This window comes from Oculina patagonica, chromosome 3 (assembly GCF_052425735.1).
Source record: "Oculina patagonica isolate OP01 chromosome 3, crgOcupat, whole genome shotgun sequence".
NCBI lineage: Eukaryota > Metazoa > Cnidaria > Anthozoa > Scleractinia > Oculinidae > Oculina > Oculina patagonica.
This window is the reverse complement of record NC_135760.1, coordinates 20405237-20424111: the sequence shown is the minus strand read 5'-3', so window position 1 is coordinate 20424111 and position 18875 is coordinate 20405237. Positions and strand designations below refer to the sequence as shown.

At 40.5% G+C, this 18875-nt stretch overlaps 1 protein-coding gene across 1 annotated transcript in view; it reads left to right on the top strand.

Annotated features, from left to right (window-relative positions):
* LOC144645260 (uncharacterized) overlaps positions 1-16295 on the top strand; it is a 114874-nt gene extending 98579 nt beyond the window's left edge. Inside the window, exons 13-14 of the mRNA XM_078504749.1 lie at positions 1-4574; positions 15588-16295. Of these exons, the coding sequence (XP_078360875.1) occupies positions 1-4574 (4574 nt within the window). The 3' untranslated portion in view covers positions 15588-16295. The remainder of the gene's footprint in view (positions 4575-15587) is intronic.
* Positions 16296-18875: the final 2580 nt, after the last annotated feature.

The window sequence follows — 18875 nt, the reverse complement described above, 5'->3', positions numbered from 1 at the left end:
CCAAAGACTACTACGAATTGTGTCTTAAAATCGCCAAAGAAGCAGGAGATAAGGCTATCGAAGGAAGTGCTTATGGCAGTCTTGGAAATGCTTTCCGCAATCTCGGTGATTTCAGAAAAGCCATAGACTACTACGAATTGCATCTTAAAATCGCCAAAGAAGTAGGAGACAAGGCCGGCGAAGGAAGTGCTTATGGCAATCTTGGAAATGCTTTTCGTAATCTCAGTGATTTCAGAAAAGCCAGAGACTACTACGAATTGCGTATTAAAATCGCCAAAGAAGTAGGAGACAGGGCCGGCGAAGGAAGTTGTTATGGCAATCTTGGAAATGCTTTTCTAAGTCTCGGTGATTTCAGAAAAGCCATAGACTACTACGAATTGCGTATTAAAATCGCCAAAGAAGTAGGAGACAAGGCCGGCGAAGGAAGTGGTTATGGCAATCTTGGAAATGCTTTTTGTAATCTCGGTGATTTCAGAAAAGCCATAGACTACTACGAATTGCATCTTAAAATCGCCAAAGAAGTAGGAGACAGGGCCGGCGAAGGACGTGGTTATGGCAATCTTGGAAATGCTTTTCTAAGTCTCGGTGATTTCAGAAAAGCCATAGACTACTACGAATTGCATCTTAAAATCGCCAAAGAAGTAGGAGACAGGGCCGGCGAAGGACGTGCTTATGGCAATCTTGGAAATGCTTTTTGTAATCTCGGTGATTTCAGAAAAGCCATAGACTACTACGAAATGGATCTTAAAATCGCCAAAGAAGTAGGAGACAAGGCCGGCGAAGGAAGTGCTTATGGCAATCTTGGAAATGCTTTTCGTAATCTCGGTGATTTCAGAAAAGCCATAGACTACCACGAATTGCATCTTAAAATCGCCAAAGAAGTAGGAGACAGGGCCGGCGAAGGACGTGCTTATGGCAATCTTGGAAATGCTTTTTGTAATCTCGGTGATTTCAGAAAAGCCATAGACTACTACGAATTGCATCTTAAAATCGCCAAAGAAGTAGGAGACAGGGCCGGCGAAGGACGTGGTTATGGCAATCTTGGAAATGCTTTTCTAAGTCTCGGTGATTTCAGAAAAGCCAAAGACTACTACGAATTGTGTCTTAAAATCGCCAAAGAAGCAGGAGATAAGGCTATCGAAGGAAGTGCTTATGGCAGTCTTGGAAATGCTTTCCGCAATCTCGGTGATTTCAGAAAAGCCATAGACTACTACGAATTGCATCTTAAAATCGCCAAAGAAGTAGGAGACAAGGCCGGCGAAGGAAGTGCTTATGGCAATCTTGGAAATGCTTTTCGTAATCTCGGTGATTTCAGAAAAGCCAGAGACTACTACGAATTGCGTATTAAAATCGCCAAAGAAGTAGGAGACAGGGCCGGCGAAGGAAGTTGTTATGGCAATCTTGGAAATGCTTTTCTAAGTCTCGGTGATTTCAGAAAAGCCATAGACTACTACGAATTGCGTATTAAAATCGCCAAAGAAGTAGGAGACAAGGCCGGCGAAGGAAGTGGTTATGGCAATCTTGGAAATGCTTTTTGTAATCTCGGTGATTTCAGAAAAGCCATAGACTACTACGAATTGCATCTTAAAATCGCCAAAGAAGTAGGAGACAGGGCCGGCGAAGGACGTGGTTATGGCAATCTTGGAAATGCTTTTCTAAGTCTCGGTGATTTCAGAAAAGCCATAGACTACTACGAATTGCATCTTAAAATCGCCAAAGAAGTAGGAGACAGGGCCGGCGAAGGACGTGCTTATGGCAATCTTGGAAATGCTTTTTGTAATCTCGGTGATTTCAGAAAAGCCATAGACTACTACGAAATGGATCTTAAAATCGCCAAAGAAGTAGGAGACAAGGCCGGCGAAGGAAGTGCTTGTGGCAATCTTGGAAATGCTTTTCGTAATCTCGGTGATTTCAGAAAAGCCATAGACTACCACGAATTGCATCTTAAAATCGCCAAAGAAGTAGGAGACAGGGCCGGCGAAGGACGTGCTTATGGCAATCTTGGAAATGCTTTTGGTAATCTCGGTGATTTCAGAAAAGCCATAGACTACTACGAATTGCGTATTAAAATCGCCAAAGAAGTAGGAGACAAGGCCGGCGAAGGAATTGCTTATGGCAATCTTGGAAATGCTTTTTGTAATCTCGGTGATTTCAGAAAAGCCATAGACTACTACGAATTGCATCTTAAAATCGCCAAAGAAGTAGGAGACAAGGCCGGCGAAGGAAGTGGTTATGGCAATCTTGGAAATGCTTTTCTAAGTCTCGGTGATTTCAGAAAAGCCATAGACTACTACGAATTGCATCTTAAAATCGCCAAAGAAGTACGAGACAGGGCCGGCGAAGGACGTGCTTATGGCAATCTTGGAAATGCTTTTTGTAATCTCGGTGCTTTCAGAAAAGCCATAGACTACTACGAAATGGATCTTAAAATCGCCAAAGAAGTAGGAGACAAGGCCGGCGAAGGAAATGGTTATGGCAATCTTGGAAATGCTTTTCGAAGTCTCGGTGATTTCAGAAAAGCCATAGACTACTACGAATTGCATCTTAAAATCGCCAAAGAAGTAGGAGACAAGGCCGGCGAAGGAAGTTCTTATGGCAATCTTGGAAATGCTTTTTGTGATCTCGGTGATTTCAGAAAAGCCATGGACTACTACGAAATGGATCTTAAAATCGCCAAAGAAGTAGGAGACAAGGCCGGCGAAGGAAGTACTTATGGCAATCTTGGAAATGCTTTTCTAAGTCTCGGTGATTTCAGAAAAGCCATAGACTACTACGAAATGCGTATTAAAATCGCCAAAGAAGTAGGAGACAAGGCCGGCGAAGGAAATGGTTATGGCAATCTTGGAAATGCTTTTCGTAATCTCGGTGATTCCAGAAAAGCTATAGACTACTACGAATTGTGTCTTAAAATCGCCAAAGAAGTAGGAGACAGGGCCGGCGAAGGACATACTTATGGCAATCTCGGAATTGCTTTTCGAAGTCTCGGTGATTTCAGAAAAGCCATAGACTACAACGAATTGCATCTTAAAGTCGCCAACGAAATTGGTGACAAGAACAGTGAAGCCAAAGCCTATCACAATCTAGGTAGCAGCTTCGAATCACAAGGTTTCTTACCGAAAGCCTTAGAACATTACAAACTCAGCGTAAGATTATTCAACCAGGTGAGAAGCCTTCTTCAAAGAAGAGATGAGTGGAAAATTGGCTATAGAAATGATGTTGACAATGCATATACTGGTCTATGGAGAGTACTGCTAAAGCAAGGAAAGATGGTTGAAGCTTTGTTTGCTGCTGAGAAAGGACGAGCCCAAGCTCTTTCTGATCTAATGTTATCCCAATTTGGCTTTAGAGAACGTCATTCCGCCTCACAGGAAGAAGAAGAAGAACAATATCTTCAAGTGAATCGCTCCATTCCTTCAAGTACAGTATTTCAGGCATTGGAAAGTGTTACGATGAATCTCTGGGTTCTCTTAAAAGACGAACCTGTTCTTTTCCTACAGAAAAACATTGGCGAGGCCCGTTCTCTTTTGGATGATGCCACCGCTTTTCTCCAGTCCTTAATACATACTACCTATAAACAAATTGGGGTTCGTTCTGAGATTATGTGCGAGAATCGCTATATGGATCCTTTTAGAGCAAATCGTTACAAAGCGGATGAGAAGTCTGATGAAGAAAATTGTCAACCTTTTGTCCAACCAGAAAGTTCTTTGAGCACCCTGTATAATATCTTGTTTCAGCCGATTGCCGACCTGGTTCAAGGTGATGAGCTAATCATTGTCCCAGATGGACCACTATGGCTAGTTCCGTATGCTGCATTGATGGATGCGGATTCCAAATACCTGTTTGACTCATTTAGAATCCGGTTGACTCCTTCGTTGACAAGTTTAAGCCTGATTGCAGACTGCTCAGACGACTACCACAGAAGGAATGGTGCATTACTTGTGGGAGATCCATGGGTAGAAGAAGTTACCAACAGCAAGGGTGAAAAATTCCTGGATCCTCTTCCGTTCGCAAGAAAGGAAGTAGAAATGATCGGAAAGATTGTCAATGTGACGCCTCTCATCGGAAAGAAAGCAACCAAACGCGAGGTGTTAAAAAGAATGAGTTCAGTTGCTTTAGTTCACATTGCAGCACATGGATGCATGGAAACTGGTGAAATTGCTCTAACTCCGGACGCAAAGCAAGCACCTCGAATCCCTACGAAGGAAGAAGATTACATTTTGAAGATGTCAGATGTTCTGAGTGTTAAAGTGCGAGCAAGACTGGTTGTCCTTAGTTGCTGTCACAGTGGTCGTGGAGAAATCAAAGCTGAAGGTGTGGTCGGTATTGCACGTGCCTTTATGGGCGCTGGTGCTCGTTCTGTTCTGGTATCACTGTGGGCAATTGATGACGAAGCTACGATGGAGTTTATGAAAAGTTTCTACAAACACCTTATGGAAGGAAGAAGTGCAGGCGAGTCTCTGAACCAGGCCATGAGACATCTCAGGGAATCAGATCAGTACAGTGATGTGAGATACTGGGCGCCTTTTGTACTTATTGGAGACGACGTCACTCTAGACTTTACTCAGAAGGAATGAGTAAGTAAAAACGTTCTGTCCACCATCAAAAGAAACTAATTTTCCAAATAACCGTGTTGCTTGTCTATTTTCAAAGTTAGTTCTTCACATATGTCGTTTGCTTAAATGAAGAGATTCGATTTTTTAATGCCAAATAGCAACTTACCAAAATTGCGTCTGCTAGCTTTCATAGTTTCCCGTCTTCCATCCTGTGTGCATTTCGAGACATTCAAAGCTATAAAAACACATTTTATAGGAGCGAAAAAGTGTTTTAATTTATGCTATTTGTTTCTTTTCTCAAAAAGAATTCGTTTTTAGTAACATGACCTACAATTGTACAAGGGGTTATTGCCAATTATATTTCACAGACTCCGTTCGAAATATATGAGAAAACAAATGGTAGGAATTTCCCAGTTAGTGCTTCAAACCACTTTTTAACGCTAAAAATATAAGGGGTACCCCCTTAAAAGCAAAACAAGGGCCTGGGTCTACCCATAAGGCCCTGGTGCCTAGGTCCCGCGGACCCATGATCCTTCGCTGGCTTTTTTCCTTGTGCTTCAAACCCTTCGGTAAGTATTTGCCCTTTATCTTGTATTTTTGCTAATGTTTTACCTTTCAGGCTATTCCTCTGTGTTTTTGGCACAGCAGGTTTCTTTTTAGCGATATTTTGTCGCTCTTCAGATATATTGCATCGCTGAAGATATCCATTTGGCAACACAAAGTCGCATAGAAGGACTCGTTGCTGGTCGCCATCTTCCCGCGAAATTTCGGCGTCTGCCTGAAATACGTGATGAATGGTCCTGCCAAACGACGCAAAGACCTTTCACGTAGAAGACGATGATACTCTTCAGGAGATTCTTCTCTCGCTCGAGAGTCTTTACGAGCGAATAGATTCGCTGCGAACAAGTTCAGTCTGATGATCTGTCGATTATGGCTAATGACTCGTCAGGATAGAAGTTCAGCGAACCTTTGGCGACCGATAAGTCATTTGGACTTCTGCTGCGCCCGTTCGGGCACCTGTGGAGCCTATTTAGGCACCCATAGAGCCTATTCAGGCACCAATATTGCCTATTCAGGCACCAATATTGCCTATTCAGGCACCAATATTGCCTATTCAGGAACCAATATCGCCTATTTAGGCACCAATATTGTCTATTGAGGCACCAATAGAGCCCATTGAGGCACCAATAGAGCCCATTGAGGCACCAATAGAGCCTATTCAGGAACCAATATCGCCTATTCAGGCACCAATATTGCCTATTTAGGCACCAATATTGCCTATTCAGGCACCAATATTGCCTATTGAGGCACCAATAGAGCCCATTGAGGCACCAATATTGCCTATTCAGGCACCTGTAGAGCCTATTTTAGGCACCCGTCGAGCTTATTAAGGAACAAACTGAGTCTGATAGACATCTAAAGAAGCTGGGAACTCAATGCAGTCTTATAATGATGGCACTCGTAGAGACCATTTAGAAACAAACAGAGTCTGATAAGACATATCTGACGAAGCTGCAAACTTAAGTACAGTATTACAGTGATGATAATGGTCTGTTCGACTCACTTCCAAGTCAACCTCCTGGAAACCATTATCCTTTTTCCCCAAATTTGTGGATACTAACTTTTGCAAATATATATAATTAATCGGGCGTGGCCGATTTAAGGTTTACCCTTTGGTCGTCCTAGAGCGTAGTCTCCTGGCGCGGCCAAAAAGACGGGGATAGCTCGGGGTTGCTACAAAACCACTACGGGTGACGCATACCGCAATGGTTTTCATTTTAGTTTTGACAGGAAATCGTTGCAGGCACACTTGGTCGACTTTTGGGTTAATGTGTAATCAGGTTGTGTTTTTTTGCTTCGGCGGAAGGACAGAGAAAAAAGCTTACGGTGCAAAGTACAGTATGGGGCCCAGTTCTCGGCCACTTTTGACGTAAACTTGTATTTCTTACCTCAGAAGAACCGCAGGAACTTGGAATTTCTCGCAGAGCTAGCTACATTATTCAGCTTTTTGGTGTAAAGCTATCGACCGGTCAAAAATTAATTTGCCCGAGCAATAATAAAAATAAAAGCTCCATTTGTGGGCCCAGTTCTCGGCCACCTTGGCCCAGTTCTCGGCCACTTTTGACGTAAACTTGTATTTCTTACCTCAGAAGAACCGCAGGAACTTGAAATTTCTCCCAGAGCTAGCTACATTATTCAGCTTTTTGGTGTAAAGCTATCGATCGGTCAAAAATTAATTTGCCCGAGGAATAATAAAAATAAAAGCTCCATTTGTGGGCCCAGTTCTCGGCCACCTTGGCCCAGTTCTCGGCCACTTTTGACGTAAACTTGTATTTCTTACCTCAGAAGAACCGCAGGAACTTGAAATTTCTCCCAGAGCTAGCTACATTATTCAGCTTTTTGGTGTAAAGCTATCGACCGGTCAAAAATTAATTTGCCCGAGCAATAATAAAAATAAAAGCTCCATTTGTGGGCCCAGTTCTCGGCCACCTTGGCCCAGTTCTCGGCCACTTTTGACGTAAACTTGTATTTCTTACCTCAGAAGAACCGCAGGAACTTGAAATTTCTCCCAGAGCTAGCTACCTTATTCAGCTTTTTGGTGTAAAGCTATCGACTGGTCAAAAATTAATTTGCCCGAGCAATAATAAAAATAAAAGCTCCATTTGTGGGCCCAGTTCTCGGCCACCTTGGCCCAGTTCTCAGCCACTAAAAAGCTTGTGCGTAATTATCTGTAAAAAAATGCTCAATTAATTTTCACAGTCATAAAATCACTCTGTAAACCTATTTATACTATATCGATCCCAAATTATTTTTATGATGCTTTGTTTTACTTTAGAAAAGAAGGATTTTAACGCGCCTAGTTGCCTATGTGCAGGTTCTGGCAAAACCGCATTGTGTGACCCGTGCATTTAGATGGTTTATTTTGCAGTGAAAAGGTCTTGAAATATTTAGGTGTTGTAGAAATAATAGACAAGACAAGAGTCAGCTCAAAACTTAGAGATAAGATTGAACTTTATTTTTAAAACATTTATTTATTTCATTCTGGCAGCAGCAGATGAAATTATATTAAAAACCAAGCGCTAAGCTGTGATAGCGAGCAGGGTGGCCGAGAACTGGCAAATACGCAAACGTCGCAAGAAAAAATTTCGAAGTAAATTAAGACCAAAAAATACAACGGTTCAACGAAAAGTTAACTAAAGCAGAAAGCTGAATTATTCTACGTTTCACATGCCAAAAATTAGCTCGTATGGTGGGGGCTTTTGGATAAAATACGAATTTAACTACATCCATGAATTTGGAGCCGTAAACAAACAACTACCTCCGCGTAAACTCGACGTGTGAGCTTTCTATATCGAATTGAACGATCAAACTCAAGATACTTAAAGCACATGAATCACTCTATCGTTTGAAGGAAATACCTTTTCTTTTTGATTCAACTGGAGTGTGAAAAAACGCGTTAAACACAAAGTGGCCGAGAACTGGACCCGGCCGAGAACTGGGCCGATATATTCACCATTGTGAAATTGCACTTACTTTGACAAGTTAAAGTTATTTTTGTAAATGAAAAAGGTAACGTCATTGATGTCACGCAGTGTTTTTTTTAGCAAACTAGATGGTTTGCTGGTTTCTGACTATGAATGGGGGTGTGATCTTGCGGTATATTTTTTGAGCCTGACTCCGCCGTAAAACTTTTTTTTTATTTAGGAAGAACTGTGTCGATTTTCATTTCGAACAATTGGTCGTCAAGTCGTTTGTCACAAAGAGTAGAATGTTTGTACAGCATGTTTTGGAATTATTTTAGATTTGGTTAGTAAGACGCTTCTGAAGACCTGAGCAAAACATTGGGAATGTACAGTATTAATAGGAACTTGAATGGAATTTTTCACAAGTTGGATAAAGGTATCAACTGAAAAAAATGGAATTCAAAATGAGAACTTGGATTTTGTTGTAATTAAATTTTATCGCGGATTGGATGCATAATATCACGGCTTTGAAAGTCTTCAAATAATTAGAAAGGTTCCTTTCTTCCTTTTGATCTTATTGTTATTTTCATGTATTGATTATTCGAAAGTGGTTTTCGTTGATACGAAAAAAAAACGGGTTTTCACTGAATTGCTTGAAGTATTTTTAGACGTGATAATATTGGCTTAATCAAATTACATTGTGCACGAAATATTTGTTATTCTTTTGTCTTGAAACTTTGAGGAAATTGAAATTTTTGTTTGACAGTAGTGTATGAAAGGCATTTTATAGAACTGAATAAAAAATAAGAAACATTGATAAAGGTTATTTCAAAGATTTATTTTGCCTGATTTTGAAGGGTTTCAGGAGTTTTAAAGAGTGCTGGTAAACGGCTGTATGTTGTTTGTGATTACGGATCTTATTTAGTTTCGAACGCTCTAATTTTTGAAAGGTTAAAACAGGTTAAAACCGGGCGGTTTCATGAGTTTTTTGGGTAGAAAGGTACGGTGGTGGTCAAAAAATATGTTTAGAAAGGAATGACTGTAGTAGCACGTAAGTCGGAGGTTTGCGTGAGTCACGGGGTATAGTATGCGTGAGCTGGATTTCCGGCGTCATAACGGCATGTTTTGTTTACTGAAAGATACACTCGACGTTTAGTTAGCTTAGTCGGCTTGGGAAACTATTTTAAAAATGAATGTTGTAATAGTTAATTAATAGTAATCTAGAATTAACCCACTCTCGATTGGAGTCTGTTCTGGATTCGCGCTACCTTTTCGCCGCGAAGGAATTTTGTAAAATTTCGCTAGTGGAAAGAGGTACTGTAAGAACAGTATCAATAACTCAAAAGGAGGAACTTCTTTGTAGCTCTGAATTAAGACGTATGATAAAATTTTAGAATAAGAAACTTTCGATATATGGTTTTCATATTGTTTTTGTCAATTTCCTTTTGTGGCAGATTTTTTGAGAATCAGCTTTTCTTTCGTGTGATGACAGACACAGGACAGAACGAGAGGTGGATGAGAAAGATGCCGAAGATGAATAGGCACCGAAAAACGACAAGAACCGTCAAGGACTTATCTTTAGAGGGCGGGGAGTTTTGGCATACTGTATTTCGAGGACTGGACTGGACTAGTAAAACGCGGACTAGTAAAACGCGGACTAGTATAACGCGGACTAGTAAAACGCGGACTTGTAAAAGGCGGACTAGTAAAACGCGGACTAGTAAAACGCGGACTTGTAAAACGAGGACTAGTAAAACGCGGACTTGTAAAACGCGGACTTGTAAAACGAGGGCTTGTTAAGCACGGACTTGTAGAACGCGGACACTAAACGGAAACTAAACGGTTTAGCGAGCGAAACAATTTGTGTTTGAAGCTCTTGTGTGTTTCTTCGACGGCATATTTCTAGCTTTTTTGAGCACTCTATGGTCTGTTTTAGCGTGGAGATGTTTTTGCAGTATAGCACATGTTCGTTCTGCAAACCCCTACTAAAACAACGGGATTGATGCTATGAGTTGTGTGCATATGTTTCTTTCTTTCCACTACTTGACGTCTGTTGAGTGCAGTCGTTTGTATTGCTCGCACGAGGTAGAACGGGGCCCGTCCAGAAATCAACAGTCAATCGTAAACAAAGGTGACGGGCCTACACGACTCCTACGTTCGTGACATTGGAATATTTGCCGTTAAATGTTTAAGTTCGGTCTTTCGAAGTCCTTTCTGACTTCTTTCTGAGGGTACTGTTTTAATTTGGGGGCAGTATGTGGTAAATAAAGGTGACGGGCCTACACGACTCCTACGTTCGTGACATTAGAACATTTGCCGTTATATGTTCAAATTCGGTCTTTCGACCTTATTTGCTTCTGACTTCTTTCTGAGGTTACTGTTTTTTTGAGACATTATGTATTGAAGAGAGCCGTAAGATGATTGTGGCCAAGGAATTCGAAGTGTCTAGAGGCGTTTTAAAAGTCCGCGTTTTACTAGTCCAGTCCAGTCTACAAGTTAAAGACACATCAAGACCACCCCACTGTGAATTGCCATAGCACAGACAAAATTATAGTCAATATCTTATGTGTTTTTAAGAGAATTACATAAGAACCAAGGCATGTCTTGTCTTGCCTTACATTGACATGCAATAATTTGGAAATACTAAGCTCGTAACAGTTTAAGACAGAATCCATCAGGAATTTGAGTAACATTAATTTTAGTTACGCAAAAATTGAGCACCAGAATAATTTAAATCCTTGTGTTCTTTCATACCTTGTTAAAGGCTTGACATGTGATAACACCAACATAACACCAACAACAGTTCTTTATCAGTGGGGATTGAAGAAAAAAATGGAAACATCATCACACAGTTGACCCCCATGCAAAAACACTCCAGGATGTCACGGGACTGTTTGGTGTCCGTCTGCCAATTTCTAACTTCAAATTCCAATGTTAAATTCACATTAAATTTTCAATATTTCTTAGTTGTCTAAATTTTACTAATTCTTTTAAAAAAACTATCACCTGCCAAACATCCCCAAAAATCACTCAAAAAATTACAAAATACCGCAATACATAGATACATGGGATAAGTGAAGTTTCCTTGTATTCCTTGAAACACCAACAAGATATTTCCGTTTAAGGTGGCTGATAATGGGTTTCAGTATTTCCCAGTCCTTATACTTTGGTTCAGTACTAAAAGCCTTCATCAATTGCTATTACAGTAATGGTATGAAACAAATGTTCAATCATTCATCAACAAGTTGTGATCATTTTCTTGACAATAGTAGTTCCCCGGTAAACAGTTGTAGTACTGTCCCATTAAAGTGCAATGCCAGGAAAATACCGAAAAGCACACGACCGTCAGGTGAAACCGCACCTTACAGTATTACCAATACACTGCACTTTGCTAAGTCAAACTTTACATTGTCTAGTCGTCTACTTCAATCGTTTATTTGTATTGTGTGAGATACATTTATAAATTGAAACCATCATGTCATTAAGTAATAATGCAATCTCGACAACGTTCTAGATATTATATTATGCACACTAATACAGCTCATGCAAGCCCTGTGACTTACACAAACACAGTCGGACTGAGTGCTACTTAAGTAACTGCTTCGTGGTTTCTGCTGTACTGAACCCTGCCTTTCAAGGCAAAGCGCCCGATTTTAAGCTTCTCAAGCTTCTCAATGTTCTTGTTATATATAAGCAATATCTTCTTATTCTGGAAGATTGGGAACTCCTCAAGTGGATGCACTATCTGCTCCCAAAACTTGATCAGCAATTGTCAAATCAAGTTTCCCTTCGAATGAGATATTCTGTCCAAGAAAGGGACAAGGTCCAATGTTCATTGTTTGCCTAGACTTCTAGAATGCCACTGGCCCCATGTATGGTGCCCCTGGTGTATGATTGAGGTCCAACTTATGTGATAATTAACCATGCTGCAAGCTTTACCTGCTGGCAGAGCAAATGCTTTTCTGTCTATTTTGAGACATCAGACAGATAAATAGAAACTTAATTTTACCACAGTAAATTTGTTCAAAATTACAACTATGGCTCTTTTTTTCTCTGCAAACAGTGTTTCTTGCAGCCTGAACCAGGTCGTAACCCTTGCAGAGCTAACCCCAAGCTGTCACCGAAAAAGGGAGTGGAAAAGATATGGCGCATTATACAGTCAATACTTTTCTAAACAAAGTTATATAGTTCCTTCTTTTGTAGCAAACATCAAGGAGACAGCTTAACCAATTAGCAACCCACTTGATATGTGTATTTGCACCGTTCCAAACTTAGTTGCCAGAATTAGCGTTGACGACGGTCAAAAGGTGAAGTCAATTAGACTCGCACAGTACAATTACTCCTAGCGCCTTGTGACTTAAAAATCGCCCCAAAACCGTACCGTGTATTCTCCTCATCATTGCGGGTTCTCAGACATGAGCCTTCGGTTTTTAATATACCATCCCTATATGTCTCCACCTTTACCCACGTATCGGGTCAGGAGGCTCTTGTATTATTCCAGCACTTCATAGGTTACCACGAAAAGGATCTTTATGAAAGATTTCCCTTTTCACGACACGATTTTTTTCACGGAAGCTCGTTTTCCTGGTACCAAAAACCTAGGACCCATGTGTCTAGTTAGTGATAGACCCGATCGAATGAAGTTCATTGTACCGAACCTTTCCAGACGGAAAACATCAGTTGCTTAAAAGCGTCGCTTTTACCAGGAGTTTTTATGTCAAGTACATTTTTTAAGGACTCGTTCATTTCAGTTCTCGTTACGAGTTTTTCTCAAAATTGACTATTTTTTCGTACGCGAATATGTTCCGGTTCAAGACCCGCCCATTCGGCCTGTGTTTGGCCCTACAGAATTGATTAAGCCTCTTTCAACTTTCTTCAAGTGAAAGTCTATTCAAGTCCTTATAAACCTTTGACTTCAGCAACTAAGGAAGTCGTCAAAACACTCTGAAGTGGCTCTCCACCAGTCCTTAAGGTTTACAAGTAACCTTGGAAAATCATTCATATTCCAACATCGGTGCTTACCCACTTACTGGGTTTCATAATTGTTTTCAATGTTAGTGATTTTACCATTCCGTCAGGAAAAAGCAGCAAGATTCTACACTGTTCTCACTGTCTGCTTCGCGGAATATCACATTGCGAAGCCTATGGCTATCAAATCTTATCGTTCTGATTTTACTAGCCATTTGGCAAATGCCTGTATATTTCCCGCCTTTTGCGTTCCGGTCCTAATAAAAGCCTACAAGTGAACCTGGCGAATACCCATATGTTTATTTGTTTGTCAGATCGACATTAAACTCAGAGACTTATGACAGTATCCTGTCGCATTTATTTCACGTTTAGAAGCAGATGATTGCAGATCATGAGATAAGAAAATCGCTTAAAGGGTTTTCCATAACCTCAAAGTTTACATAAGTTTACATTACATGGTGTAATGTAAATTGATTATTATAAATGCATTTTTGGCGTAAAAAACTTTCCTTCATAGCGAAATGTGGACAGTTTTGCAGTGCCAAATTAAATGGAATGCGTGAAGTCCTTGTTTTTAAGCGACTTGAGTAATTCAATTAGTTGCTATTATTTTATACCACTTCAAGCATATTTTTTCGCATTCAGTTTTTATTTTAAAGCTTGGGCTTTAACTAAACAAACTTCTCCTTCGAGAAAATGACTGATCTGCTATGAAAGCAAGAGGAAAATCTGGGTCCACAATTATCCAAATAAGTCGTTTTTAATAATAATAATTATTTATTTTGGTGTATGTCACGTATACCAAGTTTATTGGAACCCGTCTATTTTTTGCCAGGCAAGGAATTACGGTATCACTGGCACACCGGCAAATGTTACGTTCTTGAACATAACACAAGCGTATCTGTAGCCTATCTAAACTGCCGTTATAACTTACTACACCGCGGCCTCACTTGCCGCGGCAGACGTCGGTAAATCCAGAAAAATCCGCCCGGGCCGCGTCTGTCGGAGTTTCTAGGCGAAATCGCCTTAAGCAAAACCGCGGCAAATGGGTGTATGTTTTCGGGCGGTAGTACACACGTTATTCATTGTTATAAAAAGCTACTATAGCCCCTAACACTTTAAGTTCACCCAGCCAGGAAGTTGTTCTCCCTGAGTTTACATTTATCTCTGACCTCAACTCTCCTAACGGAGTTTTTTGCGGTGTCTTTCTTACTCGCTATATGTTATATTATGCTTAGAAAATCTGATATTTCAGGCTCGATTCAGACAAACCTACAGAAGCAGTTTTTGCCCGTCTTTGACCAAGGCAAAAAGCTTTCTCCCAAATAATGTCTTGAACGATATTTAGTTATTTTATCTTTTTAGAAACATACATTCTGTCAACCGTTTAGTTGTTAATTTCAATTAGACTGCCCCACAAACCGTTATAACGCATTGTGGGCTGGCTAGAAAATTTTTATGTGTGCAGCAGGAATAGACAGTCATATTTTAAAGCTATGCTAGTGTGTGTTTCTTTTACAATAGCAGCCGCCAGTAAATTTCTCACACTTACTTTTTGCATTAGATGACCTATTGGTCTTGTGCTTAAACTGCATTCAGCACATTTTACTGTTATCCCATGTTTAATTTAAACCTTGCTATGGAGGTTTTTTCCTCAAGGTAGATGTAACACGGCCGTTCTACACTGACATCGAGGTTTTTCCTCTCATTTAAGTTTACTTGGAAACTGGCTGTGTTATGATTTTTTAATTGCTTATACAAGTGGCGTTAAAAACTACCATTTGTTTTCTCATATATTTCGAACGGAGTCTGTGAAATATAATGATAATTATACTAGGGCCGCCAAGCGGCCTGAAGTAAAAATTCGGATTATATAAACAGACGAAGTGAGAAATATATGAGGTTCCCACCCTTCACCCTTCCCTGGTGTATTTATAGGGTGTTGCTTTGCCTGTCTATTTCACGGCGTCAAAAAGGCCAGCGAAGGATCATGGGTCCGCGGGACCTAGGCACCAGGGCCTTATGGGTAGACCCAGGCCCTTGTTTTGCTTTTAAGGGGGTATCCCTTATATTTTTAGCGTTAAAAAGTGGTTTGAAGCACTAACTGGGAAATTCCTACCATTTGTTTTCTCATATATTTCTCACTTCGTCTGTTTATATAATCCGAATTATTACTTCAGGCCGCTTTTTAGCACCTTAGGGAATCAATGCACCGCACCTTAGCACCTTAGGGAATCAATGTTCATGTGCTATTTTCTTACTTGCCCAGCATATTTAACGTAGTGACTTATATAATATTCATTATCATGTCCTGAAGAGAACCCTGAAGAGGTTGAAAGTTCTAGACGATGTAAATGTAACTTTTTCACGCTCCAAACGGTTGAAAACAAATAAATCTAGAAGAAAATGCTTTTTTGGCGGCCCTAGTGTAATTCTCATTTTTAGATTTAAAGTACGCCCTGTAAGTGTTCCTCTGACTTCTTTTAGGTTCCCAAATTTTGCTAAATCCCTTCCCTCAAAAATGCTTGAAAAGAAAAACTATTAATTTGCATTCCTTTAAACATGATTAGTATTGTTTAGAATTACCTTGTTTCTATTTTAGCTTCCAAGAGAATGTATGACGATGTCAACAAGCGCGAGCGTCCCAGTTAGTAGCAAGATTCCCTTGAAAATGGACTAGACTGGTACAACAGTGAAACCTGCGAGAGTTATCTTAGTACAAGAGTTAGTTAAAAGAAAAGAAAAAATAAACTGTTTTCAGGCAGGAGATTTCAAAATTGTATGGATATGACTTCAAGAAACTGTGTAATTAAGTTAAAATTTCCCGAACGATCCGAAGCAACATAATTGTACCTTTTGTTTTGCTGTCGTCCAATTTCTTTTTATATTATACCATTCTCATTTGTGTAGATCTCGTAAATAAGTAGAAAATACTGAGATTTCTGAAAAGATTAAAACAAGCATAGAAGGTCAGTTTTTTAAAGATTTTTCCGAACCGTCGTAAAATAATCTTTCACTTTTTCACATTTGTATCCGACCAAGACAGGTTGCCAAAAGCTTATACTTTTTACATGTAAATAATTTTATTGCGATGAATACCTCGTTACGGACTTCCAGTTTTCTTATTTTATTCCTAGATAAGCAAAGATTATGTTTCCAGTTCTCGTGAGCTAGTTCAGTCCTCATACCAGGCTAACCATCTACACACATCAGCAATAGATGGCGACCAGATTTTGAGCTTGTGAGTTGCGAGAGTAGTTTTAAGCTTGTAAGGAAGATTTGTTTAAATTAATAAATGCTTATAACGTTGGTGTTTGTTTTTCATGTCTGCTTATTCCAGTTGTTTAAATTTGAAGTCAATTGTTCTTTGCATTCTCCGAGACCCAAGTTCTCTAGAAACCGGGTTTACTTTGTTTCGCCCCTGGGTCTCCGAGTGTGTGTTCTTTGAGGACATTCAATACGTTATGTGGAAACAGTTGGATGTGAGAGGGCTGCCATCAGGTGGGGCTTTTAACGGGAATATATATATATATATATATATATATATATATATATATATATATATATATATATAAACAAACAAAAAAAAAAAAAAAAAATGTAAAGGGAAGTCACAAAACACAACCCGCGGTCTGGCCAGGACCTCACGCATGCGCACAACCTATCACCTGGGCAGTGGCAACCATGGACAGCTGTTTCGGCCTTGTTAGGCCTCATCAGCATGGCATAGCCGTCGGGCAGCAATAGGACTAGAAGCCCTATGTAGTCTGCCCTTTACTGCCGAGGCGGGTGCAAGGCACCCCTTTAAGCGCCAGCTCCACACAAGCCATGTGGTAAACTGGGGTTGGGGACATCTCGTCCTCCGGCAATGCGTGTGGGTGTGGATCACTTAGAGCGCTCTAAGTGATCCACACCCACACGCATTGCCGGAGGACGAGATGTCCCCAACCCCAGTTTACCACATGGCTTGTGTGGAGCTGGCGCTTAAAGGGGTGCCTTGCACCCGCCTCGGCAGTAAAGGGCAGACTACATAGGGCTTCTAGTCTTATTGCTGCCCGACGGCTATGCCATGCTGATGAGGCCTAACAAGGCCGAAACAGCTGTCCATGGTTGCCACTGCCCAGGTGATAGGTTGTGCGCATGCGTGAGGTCCTGGCCAGACCGCGGGTTGTGTTTTGTGACTTCCCTTTACATTTTGTTTTTATATATATATATATATATATATATATATATATATATATATATATATATATATATATATATATATATATATATATATAAATATAGTATAATACTTAAACAGTGGATAGCGTTTTTGGCGCGCGCTGATTGGCTACTCAAAATCCGATTATCCTTTGCTATTCACCTCCAAAAAACTCCGCGTGAAAATTGTAATCTTTAACAGGAGTAAACGGGTCAAAAATCATCCTTTGGGGCTATTCTACATATCTATTGCTAGCCCAGACAGATGGACCTTTAACCAGGGGGAGGGGTATAAACGTAGAGGGGAGTGGGGGCCGGTCGATTTTACGTTGTAAAGGTTTCGGAAAGATAACTTCCAAGGGATAGTTAGATGGGCAATTTGAATCGTTTTGGCCTGTGATGGAATGTACTGCAAAGATCCATTCTAATGTTGGCTGCTATATGACCACTGACCCGTTCCATTCATGTAACAATGGTGTTTCTCTACGATATTTTTTGACAGATGTTTAGAAGGCCTTTCAGTTACACTTGTGATGCAACACGTTAGAATATCGGCATCTATGAAATAGTTTAAGATATTACAATCTTTCAACTTTTCTATCAGAATTTGGTCGAAGTTCTTTGTACACTTAAGAAGCAGGTCCCAAACTTGAACACTTAGACGTTCAAAACTCCGTCCAGTTCCGCCGGTCCCGTGCAAACGCAAGGTGGAACCGTGCAAGTTTTTGTCCGTGCAAATATTTGTCCGGACCCGTGTAAACGGGGCCTTAGAGGTCTCAAAGAAGGCGCTGGATTGAGGGCTATAATGTACGTAATAGAATAGTAGAAGCAAACGCATGGGACTGGCTAACATTAAATCCACTTGAGTTCTTAAAACTGGATTCGGCAAGAGCGTGATCTACTACCAATGGTGTCGAAGAGTATTACATCACACCACCAAAGACGCCAGACGATCGTGCCAGTGACGAAAACTACGGCCTTGAAATTTCTGACCTGAGCCTTACACAAAATCAGCCTTGGCAGAAAACAAATTTTAAAAACCATCCGATCAGCTCGTTCAAAAAGGATAATTCAAACACATGTTTGTGAGAGTAAAGATATAATTTGAAGGCGCTAATCACGCTTATCTGATGGCATCGCCGACATTCTCGACCGGGACGACGTTGACAGATATTTTAATTAGGGGGCGGCAGACGACTTGACAAGTAATTGTATCAGGCTTTCCTTTTTTTTTGCCTTCCCTCCGCCGCGAAAAAAAGAAAGCCTGATCGCAGGTTACTTCAATTCCGAATTTTACTTCGAGGAAACAAACGATAACTTGTCTGTAATATACAGAGTAAAGTTAGTGTCATGAGAGCATCTTGAGAAAATAGTAGAACAATATTACAAAAGAACCGAGTGTCGAGATGAAACGACAAAGGTCGCGAGTAACGCTTGTACTCCACTGAGATGCTCGCACGCTGACACAATTTACCCAGTATCTTTTAAGCGTTGATGCTCGTGGCAAGCAAATTTTGTTGCTATATAGCCCCTTATTTTTCCTACGAAAGCCATTGCATGCATTGGCTAGTACATGGTCACATGACACCCAACAATGAAACTGCTTGCCGCCAAATGTCCATGAGCGGGTAACATTGCGATACCTGTGACGTCAGAGGGTAAACTCTGATACCTGTGACGTCAGAGG